General features: G+C 43.4%; 1 protein-coding gene across 4 annotated transcripts in view; it reads left to right on the forward strand.

Moving 5' to 3' along the window:
* The first annotated feature begins 1,111 nt into the window (after nucleotides 1–1,111).
* Nucleotides 1,112–23,590, forward strand: part of CD36 (CD36 molecule) — a 63,152-nt gene continuing 40,673 nt past the window's right edge. The window contains exons 1-2 of one of the 4 annotated variants that reach the window (XM_054988458.1): nucleotides 1,112–1,129; nucleotides 19,212–19,457. In XM_054988458.1, coding sequence (XP_054844433.1) covers nucleotides 19,338–19,457 — 120 coding nt within the window. In that variant the 5' untranslated portion in view covers nucleotides 1,112–1,129; nucleotides 19,212–19,337. Of the gene's footprint in view, nucleotides 1,130–1,263; nucleotides 1,428–6,152; nucleotides 6,241–19,211; nucleotides 19,458–20,241; nucleotides 20,262–23,590 lie in introns of those variants that run through there. The other 3 variants (XM_054988455.1, XM_054988457.1, XM_054988459.1) reach the window with 3 other exon arrangements.

Consider the following 23,590-nt stretch of genomic DNA (forward strand, 5'->3'; position numbering starts at 1 on the left):
GTTTACCCATTAGAATGTCATGGGGGACCTTATCAAAAGCTTTACTGAAATCCCGGTAAATCACATCGACAGAGTTCCTATGATCCAGCAAGCTCGTCACTCGATCAAAGAAGGAAACCAGGTTGGTCTGGCAAGATCTGTTAGGGACAAAAGCATGCTGACTTCCCCGGATCACTGAGTGGTCCTTCAGATGCTTACAGATCAATCCCTTTAAAATCTGCTCTAATATCTTCCCAGCAACGGAACTTAGACTGACCGGCCTGTAGTTGGTTGAGTCCAGAGTCTAAAACTACCAAGTTGCATCAAAAATGTTGGTAGCTCTTGAAATTTCACTTGTCTTGTGTGTATGTTTACCTAGGATAAGATAGTGGTACCTAGAGCACCTTCATCTATGGGGGTCTCTGGGAAGGGTCTGCTGAGGAAAGGCTGGTTGAAAATGGACAAGGCTAGAGAAATCTAGCCCTGTCTTGGATGGCCCCAGTTAGCCTGATTTCATCAGATCTGAGAAGCTAAGCAGAGTTAGCCCTGGTGAGTACTTGAATGGGAAGTCCTGGGCCATTACACAGAGGCAGGAAACAGCAAGCCACCTCTGTTCATCTCTTGCCTGGAACACCGTACTGGATTGCCCTAAGTCGTCTTTGCTTGACAGCACTTCACACGCACAGTGAAAGTCTAGATTTTCGGGGACAGAGTGGATTTCTGCCTCAAGTTCTCTGACCACAGACTGAGGATCAGCTAAGTCTTTCACAGCACCTCACTAATCCACCTCCTTTTGGCTTCTATCTTCTGGTGGTTTCCTCCTCCAAAATGAAGCCTGACCAGTCGTTTACTTACAGTATTGTTTCTGATATGTAACTTAACCTTGTACCTCCCATCATTGTTTACCTCCAGTATATGTTGATGAGAATTAGTTAAGCATTTGGATTAATTAGTTATCGAAGGCTTTAGTAGACCAAAAGTTCCTCATAATTGTTCAGTGTGATTAGGAAAGTTTCTTCAGCCTTTCAAACCTGTTCTCCTGGATTGTACAATAAATACCTGATACCTTCACCTCCTACCAGTTCACAACTACTGTACTGGAGTGAGAAAACTGTTAATCTCTTGCTTGGGCTGGTACTGCTTATGAAGAGTAAGTAGGGAAAAGGGCTGTCCTGGGCTGTGGCAATTCATCCTTATCTCTTGAGGCCATTAAGGCACAGAGGCATTTATAAACATCTGCAACTGGCCTCTTTCTCCCTTCAGAGGCTGATGAAAGACCAACGGACTCTTGGAGGACTAGGGCACTCTGAAGTGCCCTAGGTTGCTATAGGGTTGCTACAGCAACCTAATTTCCCCTGTAAATAAAGAGGCAACCTGGCCAGCTTTTTCTACAACTCTACTGAAATCTTGTTGGTTGGACTGCAAAGAACAACTTCCCATCCATTCAGGTTTGTAGCACCTTCAGGCACTGATGATGGAGGCCTCCTACCTGTGTGGTAACTGTGCATTGATTTTTGCCTGTTAGCTGACTATCTTGACTGGGAAAAGTGTAAAAACTGTTTAAAGCCTCATTTCTAATGAAAGATATTGGGATCTCTCCTAAACTGGATATTAATTACAGTGCTATGAATTTTTTAAACTTGAGTACCATTTTACAATGGCTTTGCTAATAGTATAGATAGATGCAGTTGGTGTTGTAATGTGCTTGGCTGTGATCTAGATCACATTTCAGTACTAGTGTACACTAGGAAAGCAGTATCTTTTCTTATATATTAATTGTAGCAAGAGAGAGAGGTTGATTACATGTGAAGATTATATTTTTATTAAGTGAACCTGCATGACAACCTTGTCAAACTCTCTTAAACTAAGTTTACATCACAATGTTTCGTAAAGTGAGTAGTTGTGTGATAACACTGGTAACTATTGTGTCTGTTTTTATGTGGGATGGCTTCAGAATTTTTATCTTGGCATTGTGCCTTTAAGCATACTTTCCAGAGAGTAGTTCCCTCTGGAACTCTTTGACTTTCTTTGGAATGAAGATGTATAGGATTGTGTTGTGGAAAGATTTATCCCTGCTTTGTCCTCTCAGCCTGATTGGAAAACTATGTTGGAAAACTATGACTGGGAGCCAAGCTACAAGTGACGACTGACATGAGTTAGACACGTGTCAGTTTCACTCAAGTTTTGATGGGAACTGTAGGCATCCTTGCAGCTTGGCTCTCCATTTAATTTGAAGTTGACAGAGCAGCAGTCTATGGGAGGGAGAATACGTGGTCAGGAGGGGAGTACAGGTGTCGGGTTCTTGCTGAGCGCACCCCTCCCCTCCACTTGGGTGGGTGGGTGTTTCAGGGCCCCTCTCCTACCCCCCTCCCCACACAGCAGACAGGGCAGGCTGGAGCATTGCTGAATCTCCCCCCCTTGCTCGCCAGGCCCCCGCAGAGCGACGTGGCATGTGCGCCCAGGCATCACCTGTAGCTTGGCTCTAGGTTAGCAGCTGGGATGAAAACAGGATCTCTGCTAGTATAGCTTTTCCAATCGATTTTTGTCAACTAAATTTTGTTGTGGTCAAAATATCCTAGGGTGTTATCAGGAAAGGAGCTCCAGGGTGGGCAATCCCTTGTATGTTTGCAGGTCATTGACTGGCCGGACTCTTTTGTTGGTTCTCTACCCAAGTACTGAGCGGATCCATTGAGGCACTGCCAGAACCACTGGGCTGGTGATATGGGAGGAAGGCCTCTCAAACCAGCACAGCTGCCAGGCCAGTCAGTCTAACGGCAGAATTGGGCCCTGGGGTACAACCTCGTCCCTGTGTGCCTGGACAAGTACAACCCCCCACTCTCTCTGTCCCCCTGCCACCATTGCTGTTTAGTTTCCTGGTGCATCAATAGGCAGACTCCCCCCCCCCCGGCCAAAAAATTTACCTACACCAATGTAAGTTAAAGGACTACACTAGAAAAGTGGTGAGAATATGGAGTTAGATTTCTTGCAGCAGGAAATATAAAATGAATATCTAAGAAAGGGTATGATTAGAGAGGAATTGATAGAAGAAAACTGTTTGTGGCATTCCCTGAATTTTCTATCCAGACTTTATTGGACTCTCTTTCCAGCTTCTGCAAAGCTTCTTGGGTTTTGTGTGGATTTTTAAAACCCAGTATCATGTGTTGAAGCCATAGTAATAAGGATAGTGTCTAGCAGTCCAACATGTGATTAAGTGACTGGGATGCAAATCAGCGAGCTGCTGGTTCAAATCCCACGAGTGCCACGAGCTCAGCAGGTGGCCTTGGGTAAGCCACTCCTCTCGGCCCCAGCTCCCCAGCTGTATTGTGGGGATAATAATAATACTGACTTTTTCACTGTTCTGAGAGGAGCACTAATCTGTCTAGAAGAGTGGTATGTAAGTGCAGTTGTTGTTGTTGTTGTTGTTGTTATTTTACAATCAGAATTTAATATTTTGCTCTACAACAGCAAAGAAGCGCCATTGAAAGTGTAAAACAAAATGGTGCATTTCCTTCATAAACTATATTTAAAGATATCAAACTATTAGGGGGAGTAATACTGAGCTTTGGGCATGACTTGGAAGAGGAATAGATAAAGTTTGGCCTAAGGAAAGAATAGCCACTAACTGCTGGCAATTCTTCTGAACTTGAACACATAACCCCTCGCACCTTAAGAAAATGGGGCAGCAAGGGGCAAAGGGGCAAAGCAGCAACACACCACAGACAACCCTGATGGAGTCCAAAGAGGCCACAGCTATACTGATTTAGAGCTTGCAGAGCATTGGCACTGCATAGGGCACAGAATCCAGCACTGGCTGACCTGCTTGCCAGCCAATGACCCCCTCAGACCTCTGCTGAGGGGAGGAACAATGGGATACCAGCTAGTGGGATCTCACGTGGTCTTGTGTGGATCCTCTGGCAGGCCTGGATCTATGGTTGCCAGCGCCCAGGGCAACCGAAGACTGGCCACTCATGTGCGCAGTGCACGCGCGCTCCTGGCACTGCGTGATGATGTCACTTCTGTGATGTCATCACGCAGGATGGTGCGTGCCACCCCGTGGCCAGCCGGCTGTCCCAGTGTGTCATGGGGCTGGCGGTGGCAGTGTGAGTGGCTGGGAGGCTGCCCGCACCATTCACCTGCCCCGCAGAACAGGGGGCGGCTTGCTGCATGCCTCCTGTCCTGCGGGGCAGGCGGATGGTGCAGGCGGCCTCCCAGCTACTTGCACTGCCTTTTGCCTGCCCCACAGGACAGGGGGCACGTGGCAAGTGCGCCCCCTGTCCTGCTGCCCACGTGCTCCCGGAGCTGGCAGCTGCGCCCAGCACCCCCTCTTTGGTGGCGCCAGGGGCAGACTACTCCCCCTGCCCCCCCATCGATCCGGCTCTGTCCTCTGGTACCTGGTAATGAGTAGGCCTCAACAGCCCCCGAGCTGGGCATGCACCTGCCATGCCACACTCACCAGATCTTTTAAGAAGATCTCCATAATAAGGAAACTGAGCTCACAGGCCATGTTTCTGCAAACAGATCTGTGCCCAAACTGCCTGCTCCAAAGTTGTGAGAAATGAAAACCAAGTACAACCCTCTCCTGCATGCACCTATAACAAACCCTAACCAACCCAAAGTCCCAAAACCATGCATGGTGACGAGAGTTCCAATAAGAAAAGCTCAAGGAAGGGCTGGGTGGGAAGCAGGCCCCAAGCCAAGAAGGGAGGGGCAGGGCTAGCACCTCCTGATAAGTGCTGGCAGCGGACTTGAGAGGGAGCCTCGCCTCTCGAGTCTGTTGCCCTTTCTCTGCCCTCCACCGCCCAGGCCAGCCGCCTTGACTGGCTGGCTTGGGATTTGAACTAGGGTGGCACAGAAGGCCCGCAGAGGCTGCAGGGAGCCTTGCCACCCCTGGAAACATGCAAATAGTAAAGAGGTAATTACGGGTATGAATAGCAGAAAAAGACAAAGTCCCCGTAATAACAGATCGACACAAAAATAACTATTGACAAATAGAATATACAGCAGTAAACGCTGACTCATTTAAATTGACCCTGAGTTCGGGCAATAAACATATAAATACACAAATTAGCAACACAGAACGAAATGTATTGGAGCTGGAATGAAATGTATTGGAGTTCTAGCTCCAATACATTTCGTTCTGTGTTGCTAATTTGTGTATTTATGTTTATTGCCCGAACTCAGGGTCTATTTAAATGAGTCAGCGTTTACTGCTGTATATTCTATTTGTCAATAGTTATTTTTGTGTTAATCTGTATTACGGGGACTTTGTCTTTTTCTGCTACCCCTGGAAAAATGGCAGCCCCCATGCTCCTCACCCCAACAGCCCACAACCGGCTCCACCAGGTAAGTCTGGGGAGGGTGCTATTTGCTGTGAAAGGTAGAAATCGGGTTCTTTTTCAATGTGTCTCCTAGAAAATCAGTCTGGATTCCTCAACTTGTGAACATTTGTCTTTATTGATAATAGCTCTTCTTGGGTAAAAAAAATCAGTAAGTCTGAGATTGTCTCTCACTCACGGACTCTTGGCATCCTTTTAGTTTTTTGGTTAAGTAATTAGTTTGTTAGCGTGCCTAGTCTATTCAGGTAAAAGTATTTTAGGAAGTACCTTGAACATTGTAGGAAGCAATACAACAGTGATAGTGGACTGAAACAGAGACACGGAGGGACAAGAGTTCATTTCCTGTTTTTTGACCATTCCAAAAGTTGGAAAAGGATTTGATTACATTTGCGTAGCAACTTTTAAAGTGCGGGGTGGGGGGTGGGGGGTGGGGATAACCTGGAACTAGGACACACAGTTCATGGTAGTAAAACAATGGTCTTTCCAGCACGTTTACAAAGACACTGTCTCATTGTATGCAACATAATGCATAATTAGGAACATCTTAATTTGTACTGCTTGCTTGTTGTGATCTTGAAGTGTGTTGAATAACTAGGACTGGGTGTGCTTCTGTGTTAAAGAGCAACTGGTATCCACAGGAGTTTCCCTTTGCTTCCCTGACACTTGCCTTAGTTGGATCAGAAATTAACACCCACCCCTAGAAACTCTTCATAATAGGGCTTCCTTTTTTAAAAAAAATTTTAGCAGTATAAAAATAGCCTTGGAACAGCAATATGTGGTCAGCATTTTTTCTGGCAATAAATGGAGAAGTGGACTACATAAAAGCCATTTACCTCCCGATGCAGTCACTCTGGTGACAAGAGTAGAAAATTTATCAACAACATTCTCTCTCATAGTAAATGAGTCCTCTATTATCACAGTAGAGGTAAGACATTCCTAATTTTTTTTGAAGTTTGTCCCTGAATACCCAATGATTGGGAAACAGAGAGGCTTCTTCTGAGATTCTCACTGTGGTGTAATATGTAATTTCAAAGAGAATTAGTATATTTCTAATTCTCTTTAGGAACTAGAATTTTTTTTTTTAGCTATTTAAGCTGCTTAGTATGGTTACTCCATAATGGAACTTGGTTTCTTTTGGAATTAGATGATTGTAAGAAATTTGTTTTTTCACTTGCAGTGAAAAAATTAACTTCTTTTCAGAAATAATCCCCTCAAACTTGATGAGTAATGTTCCCTGAATACTCAAATACTTGCCCTCTTTTTAAGGATAGGATACAACGGCATTTTAATATTGACTTATTTGTTATTATGGAGGCCATTTGGAAATGAAGATCTCTTATTCTGTGCCTGCCAAAGAGATGGTGGCTAGTCTGATGTTTATATCTGGAACTTGAATAGTGGAATTACAAGTTTTGGTGCAAAGTTCAGAACATTTCTAAATGTTTTTGGTTCCAGTTCATTTTAGAAGTTACAATGAAAAGAGCTTTTTTTTTGGAAATGCTTGACTAACAGCAAAAGGAGATCAGGCTTTTTGAACCAGAGCAGAAGAAGAAATTTTGAAAATTGTTGAAGGGGGTAAGGAAAGCTGCATATGCCACATTCCAGGATAAATATGATAATATGATAAATATGATAGTAAACCAACGGTGGGCTCTCTTCTCTTCAATGATTTGAAGGCACACATTGCTGAAGCTGTGGAAACTTTAAAAAAGAAAAGCAGGATGTCGTCTTGCTTAGGAGGCTGTTAGGAGGCCCATTTAAGCTTTCCAAGAGCAGGATGTTAAGAGAATTTTGGGGTACCCCACTGTTGCTTTTTGTTTCCCAAGTGTCTCAAATCAACATGCACTCACGTACACTTTATATTTATTATTTCATTTTACTCTGTTCTTCCTGTGCTTAGTCAGTACAAGATAAAGGTCAAACTGAACTTAGCAAGCATATTAATCCTTGAGTGAATAAGGTCTCGGATGTTTTTCCTTTTTGCCCTTCTCTCTCAGCCTTGGATATATCCTAGATATCACTGGAGTCTTAAGATTTTGTTTATAGTATTTGACCCAAAGCAGATATGAAAACCAGTCAGTCCATCATATTTGAACATCATGTAACTCATATTTGATAGTTTATATATTCACTTGACTGTTTACACATTCGTGTATTAATTTCTTGTTCTGTAAATGAAATTGTTTACTTGTATCTTTTCCTTCTGAAAAGTATAAAAATGGGTGATACCAAATTCTGTGATGTACTTTTGCTATCTGCCTTGTACATCAAGTTTATTGGAGAATTAACTTTTTCTGAGATAATCAATTTTGAAGTCTTGGTTAATTACTCAGACTAGAAAGAAGGGAGCCTCACATTGGTACACAGAGGAATAAAAGAATGTCCCCCACACAGGGCATCCTCACGAGTGGTTGGAATATAGAATCTGAATCAGAGGGAACATGGCTTAATCCCTACTGAATTTAAAATGCATTGGGTGGGCCTAGGCAAGTTGCTTTCTCTCTCTGCTACCCCATGCAGAAGCTCCTGGCAGCTCCAGCTAACAGGATCAGAGAATAGCTTTAAAATGAAAGAATACCACGTGAGGTCCTCAGAAGCCAGTTTGAGTAGGCAATACCAACCTTGATAGACTAATTATTTAATTTAGCATGAGGCAGGTTCATGCGTTTATGAGAATGCAAAGAAACAAATGGGGTGAAATGGTTCCTTGTGCCCTCCAAAGGGCTCAGGGTGGAAGGGGGTGAGAGAAACAGAGTATTAGGATTAAGCATGTTTTATGTATTTAATGAGATCTGCTGTGACATATCAGGAACTCTCAGGTTAGAGTCCCATCTCTCACGAATTCCTGAGGTGGCCTGAAAGCAGGTCGCTCTCACTCGTAGCCTCCTGCCTAAGCTATTATTGTCCTACATTAGGGTGGCTGTGAAGGTTACTGTAACAGAATGTGTGTGAAGAGCCATTTTCTGTATCCTATCATGTCCATATTGAGTGTGCTGTCAGGCGACATTTTCTGTAAGAGCTTCTACAAAACTTCTTTTTCACAGAGAGCTTCAACTCTGCGTGCTTTTTGGTGCTAACGGTATTTTGAATTGGCACTCTTATCTCCTTAACATAAATCGGCTTTCAAAGTACAGTCACGAAGGGTCTTTATTGACCTTTGGCAACAACAATCAATAATCTTGTTGCTATCTGAACTGCTATTCTTGTGTAAGAGCCTGTTGTATAACCTGGGAGAAGTCTAGACTGATTGCAGGGACTTTCTCGTACTTGCAAAAGCAGGTCTTTAATAATCAGCTGTTCCTTGTTGCAAGAGTTGGCCCTTGACATTGATTACTTGATAATGACATGAACTCCTAGTGACCTTATATGTGGAGGAAATCTGCCTGCTTCTACTGATACCTCAGTATGGTAGTTTGGGTCACAACTTGACGGGTGAGATCCCACTGATCACATACAGATGAGATCACAGGAATTGTGAATTTCCTGCATTATGCAGGGTGGTTGGACTAGATGATCCTGGAGATCCCTCCCAACTCTGTGGCTCTATGATTCTAACTGTCCCATAGCATCGGTCAAAAACGCTGTTGTCAGGCTATTTTTCAGAGATGAATATGCTAATCATATCACTCTGAAGCTGAAATATCTGGACCGCGACTCCGTCTTACTTCTGGGCATAATTCAACATACTGGTCCTTGGATTTTTTTCTTTTTCTTTTAGCCAAGAAAGCTTTTTTTTTTTTAAAAAAAATTTAGAAATAGATAAGATTAGGCAATGGAAAGTGCATAGAAAAGCTTATACAAACAATACTTGCAGTTAATTGGAGACTTACAGTAACTTATACAAATAACAGATCTAAAATTAGTTTATAACTTAAACAGGCACTACGTTTAAAAATGAACTAAACTGATAAAGGTTAAGATATAAGAATTTTAGTAACAGAACTTAGTTGTAAATCTGCTTTTCTCCTTGGTTACTTATACAAAATTTAATATCTACTATTTTACTAATCATTCTTTGTGTGCCATCCTTTTATCTTTATAGTAAATCATATTAAGTCACCTTAATTAATGTTAGTTCTGGTCTAAATAATCAAAAAATCCCTCCATTTTTTGGATTTTTAAAGTCCTAAATGCCTTGAGACTTGGGGATGTGAAGATCTTCCTTCTCCCTGTTCTTCAGCTAGCCAGAAAAAGGTCGTCTTCTTAAGTCCTGCCCTCTGTTCTCCCTTCCCTTGAAGGTTAGGAGAGAAGCAACCAGAGATGGGATTTTGACCACATGGTGTGCTCCATCTCTGGACTGCTCTCCCCACTGAAACTCACCCACTGCATATCTTGCTATCTTGTGGGTGCCAGGCCAGGACACATTTAAGTACCTGAGCTTTTAATTAAAGGCTTGTTCCATTTAGGTAAAGATTGAGGCAGTCAAATACTGACATCAATGGTTTTATGACTTACGTTTAGTGTTGTTTTATAAGTTCTTCAAAGTGCCTCTGAGGTGTAACTGCTAATTTGGAGTGGCTTTATAACTGGGGTTGCTAAATCTATTTCTTTTCCTGTGGTGAGTTGATTTATTTTGTTGTTTATTTTTAACTTTAGCTGCCTTAAGCAGGCCTCTGAAGAGGTGGCACTAAATAAATGAAGTTTGGAAGGTTTTGTCTGAACCACTTTCAAGCCACGTTGAGATCCATAACAGCAGACCGGTTTCTTGGAAGTCATTGAGCCTGCCTTCCCATAATCTTCCATTGTACAATTGTGGTGGTCAAAGACAGTGGTCTTCCATCCGTGGGTTGGGACCCTCAGATGGATCACACAGTTCCATCTACAGGATCACACAAGTCTCTTTAGCACTGCCATTTTTTGGTGCTTCTTTTTGGAAAAACCTGGTACTAGGTGTGCATGTGTAGAGAGCAATGGCACCATATACCCTTCCTCTCTCTGTGTGTACACACAGGGGGGAGCAGCAGGCTAATGAGGTCACTAGATGGGGAGAGGATTCGTCCATGGTTTTGACCCTTAGCTTGTTCCTGGCTACGATACACTTCCTGGTGTTCAGCTTGTGACTCCTGTCCTCACTTTGAGACTGGTGAGGTCATAACTTTTGCTTCCCCTTGTCCTGTCATCAAGCTCTGTCACATGACTTCCTGTCATATGCTTGCAGTTCAGTGGATCCAGAGAGCCAAACTACACATTACAGCGGCCATAGGTCCCACAGGTGGCCACCAATGCCATCTTAGAGCAGATTTATGCTGTTTAAAAATTGTCATGAGAGCCTGATTCTGATTGGGACCACTGTGGAATCTTGTTTCCTCCTGTACCTTTTCAAATGCTGAAAACAATTATGGAGGCTGCATGAGAAATCTTCTTTAAAATGCCAAAAGAAGGTTATTTCAGCACTCGAAAAGACATGCAGCGAACAAGATGACATGGTGCTGCTGCACTGCAGGCCTGATCAGATGAGGGCCACTCAGCAATTTTTAAACGGCTGAATTTTCCTCTAAAATGGTGTCAGCAGCCATGGGTTGGACTCGAGGATGCCATAGCATGTAGTTTGGCCCTAAGTCTGGAAAGTCGAAGGCCACTGGTCTCAGGCCTGCAGTTCATTCATGGCAATAATGTAAGCTCGCTAAGAACTCCTGCTATGGTGAGATGTTGCTTGCTGCTGCTCTGACCCAGTGGTGGGGGAAAAAAATAAAACAGAAAACAACAACATTGCTGACATTGCTACATCTCTTCTAGATAAAATCCAGTTTTACCACGAAGTTTCCAGTGATTCCTAGAGCTACCCTTTGTCATGTCTGTGCTATACCCAGAAGAAGTAAAGTAATGACATTGTTGATGTCACATGTGTGCCCCCTTTCCCCCACCCCCAGCCCTCCTGCCAGTTGCCAGGCTCGACCTGACAGCCCTAGCCGTGAGACCCAATACTTCATATTGGAATTGACTGCATGCTGTAGAACATGCTGTCAGATATACCTCCAGCATATCTGTCATATGTTATGGATTCCTTGCTGCAGTGTGTAGTGTACCTTTGAGAACATGCAGAGGGAAACTGTTTTGCTGACTGCTTGTGAGCTGCTTATCTTACAGGTGTTTTGGTTACAGTTTCCTGGCAGGCCTGAGAATGTGGCCTTGAAGTTTCAGCAGAGACTGCACCAACCTCCTAAGAGACTGAGCAGAAATCATCCTTTCCCTCCTCCCCTCTTCCCTGGCTTCCTGGCTCAGTGCGCCAAAATCCTAATGGACTTTCTTTCCCACTGGGGGCGTGGACTTTGTCCTATAATTAACCTTGCTTTGCTACCTTGAGTCACTTCAGCCAATGATCCTGTCCGACCATCTTGATACTGGTATTTCTCTTCAATAAAGTAACTTTAACTCATACACCTGAGTGATGCAGTAAAGTGCTTGGGGATTTACCTGGCAAGACCTGACACATGCCTCCCAAAACTCTCTTCAATAGGGTTTGTGATAAATGTATGAGGACTCCATGGCAGGAAAATTAATTTGAAAAAAATCCCTGAGAAGAGGTTTTAAAGGCCAAACACAGATTGCTGAGTAGGGAGACCTAATCACATTGTACTGGTTTTAAGGTTGAAAAGCTGCTGTGTACCCTCCCTCAATATGGATCAAGGGTGGGGCAGGATTGGCAGATAAGCCATTCTATCCTGTGCTGTTTTCCACTGATAGTGGTTCTGGTGGGCTATGTCTATAGCCACTGGGGAGGCAGACAAATACGTCTGTTGTGGCTGTCTGTCTTTTCTTCCCCATCAAGACTTATGATAGCTCAGAAAAGAGCTGGCTTCTCTTGGGTACAAGGTTCAACCATCCTGTCCTAATGCTATGGCTAGAGTACAAATCCCACTTTCCCCCTGGCTGCTTTCTTCCTTAAATAGCATGTCAGGAGGCGATCCAGTCTTAAATGACATTTATTTCAAAATGAGCTAAAGGCTTGTTTTGTATTCTACCTGTTAAAGGTCACATATGGGGTGTATTCCCTGCAGTGACCTCTTTTCCTATGGAACTGCAATCTACAAGTGTCAGAAGTGTCATCCTAAGGTCTTCTGGGGCTTTTTGTTGCACAGGTAAAATCTAAATATCTTTTATTTTAAAAATGTATTGACAACAGCAAGAATATTATTAGCTCAGAACGGTAAACAGGATAAGGCAGCTCAGTGTTGAGACTTTGATTTGGCACATTATATATGGATAAAATCATGGCACACAAGGAAGGGAAAGGAAGAGCTTAAGAAAAAATTATCAGTAACTAGCAACCTTTTATAATACATTGGAGTAGAATTAAGCCCAATGAAAATCTCAGAGAAATTCTAAACTGCAGATAACTGCTTGGTACTAAGGGGCTTTATATTTTATTTTTATTTTAGACAATTTGTATCCTACCTTTCTACTTCACGAGGACCACCAAGGCAGTTAATCAATTAAAACATACATCATAAAACCACATTTTGAAACCAACCCAACAACAAGGCATCATTAAAGCAATTTGAATCAGAGCTTTACAAAACACAAAGAAACAGAACAAGAATGATTTCAAAATATTTAATCATACATTGCTTATGCTGTGTACCTGCATTGCCTCCAGCTCTGTAGGGGCTTCTGCTTGTATTCAAATTTATGCCATGTTTTTTGTATGTTTGATCTTATTGACCTACAATGTGAAATCTGCTTTGAGTCTCAGTGAGAAAGACAGACTATAAATATCAAAAATAAAAAAGACTGCAAAAGCTGAAAGGGAGCCAGATTGTTTTTGTGAAGCAGAGCTGATAGTCCAGTCCCATCCTGTGCGGAACTTGGCTTGCATTTACTGAAACTGAACAGCCCACATGTTGTAGAAGCAGCAGCTACTGACTGAAACTTCAAGTGGCATCATTTGCATAGAATGGCTCGTTGTAGTGTGATCACATTCTTGCACAGCAAAAGCATCTGTTCTCTTCAGCCTCGCAAATGACCTTCAGGCCTTCTTTGTGTTGCGGAGGGATCGCTAGGCTTCTCAGGTGCCCACCACTGATGGGCAAACTCCTGGTGGTTTGACCTATTGTCTGCCGCCCCATGATTGCCTGCCAATGGCAGGCAACCCAGACAAGTGTGTGACAGCACGCTCCTAGCGGGGCATGATGTCACTTCCTGAAGCAGGGGCCTATTTTGGCCACAAATGGGAGAATTCTAAAAGAGTGACACCATTGTGTTGGACTGGAAGCATGTGCAGATTTCCACATCAGTGAGTACTGGGTAGAGATGGGCACGAACAGCAATACGAACTAAAAAATGCCACGAACAGCCCAATCAGCTGTTCATGAACAAGCTGTTTGTGAGGCCCCATTCTAAACGAACAGGTGGTCTTGCAAGCCTTGTTCGTTGCTGTTCGTCAAGCCAGACAATCTGGCTCCTGCAATCAATTCCCTTGGCAACCAGAGGCAGGGACTGCCTGAACTCTGTCTGAACTCCTGCTGTTGCCCTGGAAACCCCAATCTAAGCCCAATTTAGCTTGATAGGCAGGTCTTCCTTTCAAGTGTGGAGCTCCAAATTTGTTACAAGGAAGCAAACTGCAGGGGGGAGGGGGGCTCCCAGCTCTGGTTTTGCAGGCAGTGAGGAAGAGACAGTTGCTGTTGGCATTTTGAGAGAGAGACAGGGAGAGTGCATTGGAGCTTGAATTTTCTTTGTGTGTGGTGGGATAGGGATCTGCCTCTTCAAGTTCCAGGGCTGCTGTCAGGCTCTGGGCCAAGCTATTATTTATTACTGGTACCTTTCCTGCTGCCTTCTCAGGTAAGGTTTCTGGGAGTAGTGCAGTAGGGATCTACCCCTTCAGGTTCCAGGGCTGCTGTCAGGGTCTGGAGCCAAGCTATTATTTATTATTGGTACATTTCCTGCTGCCTGCTCAGGTAGGGCTTCTGGGAGTGGTGCGGTTGGGATCTTGATGGCTGGAGGAGAGCCTGCTGGCCCCCACAAACAATGAACAATGAACATGTTCGTGTACAAGTCATGTTCGTCAATGTTCATTGTTCGTGGATGGCAATGAACAACGAACACCATGTTCTTTTTTTCCCCCTGTTCATGCCCCTGTCTAGTACTGGGTCCCCCTCTCCCACCGGGAGGGTAAGGGTACCTGGCAACCCTAGGTATCACCCACATAGGATGTTCCAGACAAGTAACTACCATGGTTTAAAACAACTCTTCTCTCCCACCCACCCCCACCCAATTTTGGCCTAATGAGGGGTATCATTCTCTACCCCTAGTAGCAAGGGTCAGAAATGACGCAGTTCTTACAAAGATCTTGGGTGTTTGGAATGGCATGGCTGGAAATGCCTGGTTTTGAATGTTGTCGTTCTTCAGTCAATTTTAACCTCTCTTTGATGGATGCAAATCCTTTTTTGCATTTCAAGTTAATGATACGGCAACCAGTTTTGCATCTGCACAGAAGCAGCATTTAGCTGGGTAGCTATTGCTTATACATGGATGATTATTACCATGCCGCAGGTAATTACGAGATGTCTTTTTTGAAAGCAAGTATGTTGATTTGTGTATACTGCTTCTGCTACTTGCACAGTCAGTCCTTCTCTTCCCTTGCTGACCATAGTCAGGAGTATCAGGAATCTTTCCTGATCCTCCTGACTATGGAGGGAAAGAAGCTGTGCTTCCCAGAGGTACCACTCCATAGCCAAAAAAGCTTTAGTTTCATTTCACTTCCCAAGGCCTCAGCAGCAGGTCGAATCCACATTCACCCATTACCCGCATGTTTATCAGATATCTTCCGTTTGCTTCCAATCCGCGATTTTTTCCTCTTCGTTCACATTCCTGCTTCCAATCTGTCTTTTTTATTTTGCCTGTTCAAGATTCCATACAGAGAATTTTGAACACTACATTTCTTTGAAGCTCTCATCTGTCACTGAATGATGCTCATGTAAGAATAAATCAACTGGCGGGTAATTTGGCCAATTATGCCTTGCACGGTAATGTTCTCAAACACTTATGGAACTGTGGAAAAAGTGTTTTCTTTTCTTACTTGGAATTAGCAATACTCATACCGAGCCACTTTCTACCAAGTCAGATCAATGCACATAGCAAAATTAAGCAAGAGTCCAATGACATTTTAAAGACTAACATTTATTTCAAAATGAGCTTGTGTGAGTCACAACTCATGACTTCCACACAACTGAAGAAGTAAGCTGTGACTCACAAAAGCTCTTGTTGAAATAAATGTTGGTAGTCATTAATGTGCCACTGGATTTTTGTTTTAGTTAACCTTGTGAAGCCTGTACAGTTTTGCAAGTTGAAGCCAAGCTTCTAAGATTGTTAGCAGCTTTAAGCAAAAAATGTGTTCTTCTAAAACCTCCCCCTCCCTGGGTAAAATCCTCTCTTCCCTTCTCATATACTCTCAGTCTGAATGCTATATGTGGATGTGAAAAACTTACATCTTACACATCTAGTTTGGGTCAAAGGATAATGATGAGGATGTCTTGAATCTATCTGATTTGTTCCCTTTTGAAAAGGACAGTTTAATATAATTCCATCACACTCAAAGCCTCGCTACAAGTGACATCTTTCACGCGAAGGGCACTTGATCATTTTCGCAAGTCTTTCTGGGTACTGAAGTCCCTCTCCCACACCCCTTTTCCTTCTGTTCCTTCCCCTCTCTGTTAGCACGGCTGCCTGAAGAGACGGAGAAAGCCTACGACAGCAGCTTTTGCAAATCGTCTTGCTGGGGGGGGGGGATGCTCTAGAGAAAGCTGACATGTCAGTGAAGTCCTCCCCTCTCTGTTAGAACTGTTAGGATCGCTGCCTTAAAAGTCAGAGAAAGCCTGTGTTTGCAAATCGTTTCTCCAGTCGCAAGCCTGCTCTCAATGATCTTTGGGGGCGGGCAGCTGCAACTTTCTTAGCTTTCTCCAGAGCATCCCCCTCTCCCTGAGCAAGACGATTTGCAAAGTTGCAGCTGCCCGCCCCCCAAAGATAATTGAGAACAGGCTTGTGACTAGAGAAACGATTTGCAAACGCAGGCTTTCTCTGACTTTTAAGGCAGCAATCCTAACAGTTCTAACAGAGAGGGGAGGACTTCACCGACATGTCAGCTTTCTCTAGAGCATTCCCCACCCCACCCCAGCAAGACGATTTGCAAAAACTGCTGGCGTAGGCTTTCTCCGTCTCTTCAGGCAGCCGTGCTAACAGAGAGGGGAAGGAACAGAAGGAAAAGGGGTGTGGGAGAAGGACTTCAGTACCCAGAAAGACTTGCGAAAATGATCAAGTGCCCTTCGTGTGAAAGATGTCACTTGTAGCGAGGCTCTCAGTCAACTTGTTCTGGCAAGAGTTGTTTCATTTATCCCATTTGATATCCTGTTTTCTGAGTTCAACTTCCTTATAGCTTGGAGGTGACTTCATTAATTTTCTTCTGCACAACTCTCTAAAGTGGGCTAGGCTGAGAGAGTGGCTGGCTTGGTTTCCCAATGGATGTGGTTTGAATTCAGGAATGTCTAGTCCTCGTGACCCCCGAATTGTTAAGCAGCTTCATCTTTAACCCCCCCCCCCCTTCCATGCATGCATTAAAACTAGCCAGGCCTTTATATTGGCCAGACCCTTTCTGCTTTCTGATTGTAACATTTTTAGACCTTTTCTAAGCTGAACAGAGTCTCTCCGTAGGCTTGTTGTGGAAACACATGTCTAATGCTCCTTCCTGTCAGCATGTGTAAAAGTCACATGGAGATGAAATGAACTGAGCTGTTAATCATAAGAATGCCTGGCTTTTCCAGGTAACATTTAATCTAACAAAGCATGGAAGAAATGAGGCCATGACAGCCGTTGGGATCCTCTCACTCTATAGCAGAGTAAGAGTGGCTTGAAGCCTCCTCAGTTCAGCAATATTTCCCAGCTCTCTTTGTTTCTTTATCTTGTATTTAAATGTTTTCTTAACTTTGAACAGTTTAGGGACATGCTGGATTTTTCCATGCAGACTCAAAAAAGTGAAGAATTTCTGAAACTCTTAGAGAGCCAGTTTGGTGTAGTGGTTAAGAGCATGGGACTCTAATCTGGAGAGCCAGGTTTGATTCCCCACTCCTCCACTTGAAGCCAGCTGGGTGACCTTGGACTAGTTACAGCTCTTCCAGAGCTCTCTCAGCCCCACCCACCTCACAGGGTGTTTTGTTGTGGGGATAATAATTGCATACTTTGTAAACCACTCTGAGTGGGCATTAAGTTGTCCTGAAGGGCGGTATATAAATTGAATGTTATTATTATTATTATTATTATGTTATTATTAGTGTAGGACTGCAATGAATCTATTAATTGAGTTGGTAGCAAAAATCAAATATTGCCTTGAATGACCCCTTGTAGCGATCTTGCATTTCTAACAGCCTTGATTCACAAAATCCCACACCAGACTGCTGCACAAATTATGGTGTGTCCATGTCTGTGTGTGTGCGAATTCATCCAGGGAGGGTGTATTTATACGCTGAAAGGCTTGGCTCCAAATCATTCTTTTCTTAAGCCAGATGCTGATTTCTGACCTTTATACCTGCTAGCTGCACAGCTTTTATCAATTTCTGTCACTGTTGGGAGCTCGGGTTTCCAGCACAAGGTGAAGGGTAATGGAATTATTTTTCAAGCCACGGAGGAATGTGTTTGGATACAATCAAGTCTATGAGACAATGGAAGGATAAGAGAATCATTATGCCTACCCACCTTGACCTGTGCCCGGAGGTAGAATTTTGGGTGGGCCTGGCCTACCTAGTTGCTACCCTGGGGTCAGTTTTCTTTTGTGTTAGTTTCTCAGTATTTAACTTCTTATTTTGGTTAAAATAAAACAATTGACATATTCAGGGAACTAAGTTTTAGTTTGTTTTTATGCCAGTCAAAAGAGGGATACATGCCACTGGACAAGCTACTGAGTTATTGGCTGTGCATATATATTGTGACTTCTTGTTTTTGTGCCCGTATCTGAATGAGGGCAGATTGAAAGTGGTGGGATTGGGGGAGAGGCTGCTTTCAGCTAGAATTCTACCCCTGCTTGCAACTTTTTATTATGAAGAATATGAGCTCTACAGACTTGGGTCTTGCAATTGGTGCAATACCAGAGGTTCCAGCATAGTAGAAGGCCGTTTCCCCATGTCTTAAAAATAGCATGCAACTCACGGAATGCTGGTGGCTTTTCCATGTGATTTCTGACATCACCGTTTCCAAAATGGATGCAAGCAGTTATGATTCCATTTTCGCGATGCCACGATGTAGGCAGTTATGAGTCCATTTTCATGATACCACGAAAACGGAATTATAACTGCCTGAATTCGTTTTGGAAACGGTGATGTCAGAAATCACGTAGAAAAGCCGCCAACATGACATGAGTGGGGTGTTATTTTTAAGACGTGGGAAAATGGCCTGAGCCAGCTCACAAGTGGTACAGCCATCATTTAGTAGAAGACTGTAGCAAGAGACAAATGACCTGTACATGTGAATGAGCCATCACAGCTCGACAGCCCCAACAGAACCGACACAATGCTTTTCGGTGGTGCTCAGTCAAGTGCTGAGCCATCCAATGATGTGACATTCATGCATGTGTGAATGTGGCTAACATGGTTCAAACTCTGTCTGTATTTGGACCCAAATGGTAGTAGTGAAAAATGAGCTTCTCGGCAAAAGGAAAGAAGCCTATTCCTAAGCTGTTACGTTCCGTGTGTTGGTTTCTGGATATGCTGTGCTGGATTGTACATACAAGCATTTTGCCTGCCACAGAACTTGGCCCTTGTTTCATGTGGCAAAGACCATGGACAGTTTGTTTTTTAACATTTGGTCTGAAATAATCTAATCGTTGCTGAAGATACTGAAAGTTTTATGTGAGTTTTAAGCCGCTGCCTGGGCTATTGCTCATATTGTACCTTGTACTTTGATCTCTTTTGAAAGTGTGTTTAGGTCGTCAGTTTGAGAATCTCCTGTCAGCTCTGTGCATCAGGACAAGAGAGCTTGAAGGAAATCCCTGGGAGCAGAAGAGACTTCACCTTTGGCTTTGGCCTGCCTTTGAGGAGGAGAATGGGTTGTGACCAGAACTGCGGCCTCCTGACCACTGCAATCATTGGTGCCGTTTTGGCTATCTTTGGAGGTGCCCTAATACCAGTTGGAAATTATTTCATTGAGAAGATAGTAAAAAAGGTATTTTAATTCCTTTTATTATTATTTTTGGCTTCTGAGTATCCTTACAATGTAAACACCAAACACTTCAGATCTTTTTATGTTCATATAAATGATGAGAATAATGTATATCTCTTTAAAAATAATAGCAGTGATTTTTTAAAAAAAATTCCTTTATTCAACAGGTCTACTTATCCTGCCCCTTAACTCATTAACTTAAAGCGAACGGGCAATTTGGAGGTCATATATTAGCAGCAGCATTCTCAAGCGGAGAGTTGAATCTTTATTTTTAGTCCCTTGAAGAAAACATAGAATTTAAAAAAAAATATCTTCTATAGGATAAACCCAAGTTACAATAAATGTTGGTCATCAACATTCGTTGAGGAGAATTTTAGTATTTTATCATTCCAGAAATTTATCTAGGACGCTCATCATGATTTGTAGGCAAATGTTAACATGTTTCATACATCAGTGATAAGAACATAAGAGCCCTGCTGGAGTAGACTAGTGGCCCATCTTGTCCAGAATTCTGTCTCTAAGGTTCACAGTTGCCTGCCAGTAGCAGACGATCTCTCAGGGGCTTGCTCCATTGCTCTGCAGGAGGTGGCAAGCCCCCCAGAGATGACCTGCCACTGGCAGGCAGTCTGAGAACACATGCAGCGCATGTGATCCCAGCGGACACAATGACATCACTTCTGGAAGTGATGTCATCATACTGGCCATGATAGTGCTCCTGCGGCTGGTGTGATGATGTCACTTCCAGAAGGGACATCATCATGTAAACACCAGGAGAGTGCGAGAAGACACACATGCGGAAGGCAAAAGGTAAATGCCAGCTCCACCCTCCTCCCACCGGTAGGGTATAGGGACCTGGCAACCTTACATGTCTCACAGAGGGGCCAGCCAGTTGCCCTAGAGCTCTAATAAACAGAGCATAGAGGCCAAGAACTTCTTGGCACTGGGATCCAGAGGTTTATTACTTTGAATATGGAGGTTACTGATGGTCTTCTTGTTGCCACCTTTTAGTTAATTCCTTTTGAAGGTGACTTGGTGACTAGCTCAGTTTGTTCTTTTTCCACTGTGTGGAATGTGCTTTCTGAGGGGTTGGGGTACACTGTCTTTAGAAGTTTTTAGGAGCTGCTGAAAACCATTTTATTTCCAAGGGCTTGTAGAGAGGTTTATGCTGCAAGTTCTCCCCACCACTGCACCTTGATAATTTGTTTTATTATTTGTATATTGATTTTAGTTTTTGTTTTTATCGATTTTAACTGTTCACCGCCCAGAGCCCCTGGGGATGGGCGGTATATAAATTGAATAAATAAATAAATAAATAAATAAAAATAAGTATTTGGCAGGTGGGGTATTTTACCATATTTTTGCATGTGTTTAATTTACCTTAAGCCTAGGGATCCCATTCCCCCAGTGGGGGTGGGGGATTCCCCACATTCACCCTTCACCCCTCACCACCCCTCACCTGGTCGGCAGGGAAGAAGGGTGTGGGAACAAGCCTCCCAGGGGCAGCGTGACAGCATCACTCCCAGGAGTAACATCATTGCACCACCATGACAGCATGCGTGTGCTTCACAGCAGGCCAGTTTGGGCTGAGTTGGGCCCATTTGAGGCCCTAATAGGCCCATTGCAAAGTGCGCACGTGCTCCTGCATCCATGCAATGACGTCACCAGGAAGTGATGTCATCGTGCGGGTGTGGGGCCACGTGTGTAAAGAGCATGAGTGAAGCATACTGGGGCCACATGACAGGTAAGTGTCAGGTGCCCAGCATCCCGCCGGAACGGTAAGAAAGCCTGGCAACCCTACTTGAGCCGTAAAGGAAAGGTAGGCATAAATACTGTAACCAAACTTCTGGACATTGGGACTTGATTGAGACCTAATGCAAAACTGTAGTTTATTGTAACTATGGCTTGCTGATGAAATCAGAGTTTGGATCATACCAAGTCACTCAGATCCTGGTTTGCCGTGATGAAGACTGGCTTCATTGACTTCTCTGTGTAGCATGGGAGGACATTATTGAGAACAAGCCAGGATTAAGCCAGGGTGTCTGCATTTGTAAATCATGCAAAACTAGTTTAATAAACCAACTTCCCATCTTGGTTTGCAGGATCCTGACTAAGCATCGTTAGTGCAGAGGCCTGCCTTCAGCCAGTCACACTAACTGTAGCTAGTTTAAATGTCTTAGCTGATTCTTACAGTAATACATTCTTACAGTAAATGAATATAAGTTTTTAAAAACAATATGCAGGTAAAAGGTAGTAGAGAAGTTATTTTAGTGGATTAAAATTTTAAACATCAGCACATAGCTACTAATATAAGCATTTCTATAGTAGAAGTGGGTGTCTGGCATGGGGGATTGTCCTCGTTCCATCTCCTTTTGCCGTCATCCTTCTTCTATCTCACATTGTTTCAGTGTCTGGCAGTTCAAAATGCCTAATGCATAGGCAAAATGTCACCTGAAATCTTACAAGGTCACCTTTGGGACTTAAGACAACATTTTGCAATGCCATAGCAAGTTGACATATACCAGGGTGTATGGATATCAGATCGACCACAGAACCCTCGGCCAAGTCTTGAGTGTTCCCCTTGGTGCCTGCCCCTTGGCCAAGGATGCCATATTGCACAGAAAAGCCGCGCTCCATAACCTGAGCTGGCTGGGCTGCTCAGGAAACTCCAGAGGTTGCCTGAAGCTGTGCAAGACCTCAGCTGCCACTCTCGTTGTCTTTGCAACTTTATGATGTGTGATGCATCTCAGATACCTGGGCAAACCATGTGAATCTCGTTTGGGGTGTTGCCCTAATTTTCAGGTTAAAGGTGAAAGTCAGATTTTTCTGCTTACTTAAAGGGTTCCTCCGATATGTGGAACTCTTCCCTCCCCAGTGTATGGATTTTTCTATCTGCACAGGGGAGGGAGAGCATTGGGATTTTAGCAAGCGTCCTACGTTCAATCATGAAAGAGTTAAATTGTTGTTCTGTTTGTTTAGTCAGACAGCTAGTTAGCATAGGACCACTTAGGTCTCCAGTGAAAGTTCCCGCCATAGAAGAGGGAGATATTATGCTTACTGAAGAGACCTAGGATTCACCTTTGGGTAACCAGTTTATTGGGGGGCAGTTAACTAGCAACATATTTTATTGCTCTTTGTTCAGTCTTTTGTCCATTCTCCTTTCTCTTCTAGTCGGATCACCAAGATGTAGAGATATAGAAGTTGGTTATCTATTCATTTCTTTTCTCACCAAATGTACCCTTTTCCCTGATATGTAGTAGAAGTATTTTTCTAGAGCTAAACAACAGAGGAGTCTGTCTACTTATTTCCACTGCGCTAATATTAAACTCTGCAACTTTGCTGTGTATTAGTCTTCATAGACCCAGTGATCTTGAAGGACTGTGAAATCCACTGTCTGTTTAAATTTTGCTGCCAGTTATAAAATTGCTTTTAGCTATATGTTATTTACTGTATATTGTATTGTGTTTTAATTGGGTTGTGATCTGCTCTGAGCCTGCATTGTGGGGAGAGCAGACTATAAGTCTAATAATAATAATAATAATAATAATAACAACAATAATAACAACAATAATAATAAATAAACTTTATCCTCCAACAGAGAGACTATGGAATTGTATGTAATTAAATGTATGTCTTAATGTATTTTTTTAATTATCTCATTAACCTTAACGTTAGCCCAGCAAAGTGGTACCCTGGCCATTTCCACACGGCTTACCTGAAGCCAGGCCATGGTGCAACGTTGCGGATCATGCTGGGGAAAACGCGAAATATTGTGTTTTCTCGCGCAAGTTTTGCACGACGTTGCGCAAAACTCATGTGAGAAAATGCGTTATTTCGCGTTTTCCCTGGCATGATCCGCAACGTTGTGCCATGGCCCGGCTTCAGGTAAGCCGTGTGGAAATGGCCCCTGTATTGCTGTCATGCTAGGGCTTGATCATAACTGAGATTTTCCTGGTTAAATGGCAGCCCCCTCTTCTACCCCTTCCCCATCCATGCTTGATAAAGATTTATCCCATGTTTGTTGCCCATTTTTGGTTTGTGTGATGGATGTTTAAAAGTAGTTTGCTTGAAAGCACCCATCCAAACCCTAATGTCTACACTGAACTGGCTGTTTATATATTGCAAATTTTCTAAGTTTC

The sequence above is a fragment of the Eublepharis macularius genome, chromosome 9 (genome assembly GCF_028583425.1).
Source record: "Eublepharis macularius isolate TG4126 chromosome 9, MPM_Emac_v1.0, whole genome shotgun sequence".
Lineage (NCBI taxonomy): Eukaryota > Metazoa > Chordata > Lepidosauria > Squamata > Eublepharidae > Eublepharis > Eublepharis macularius.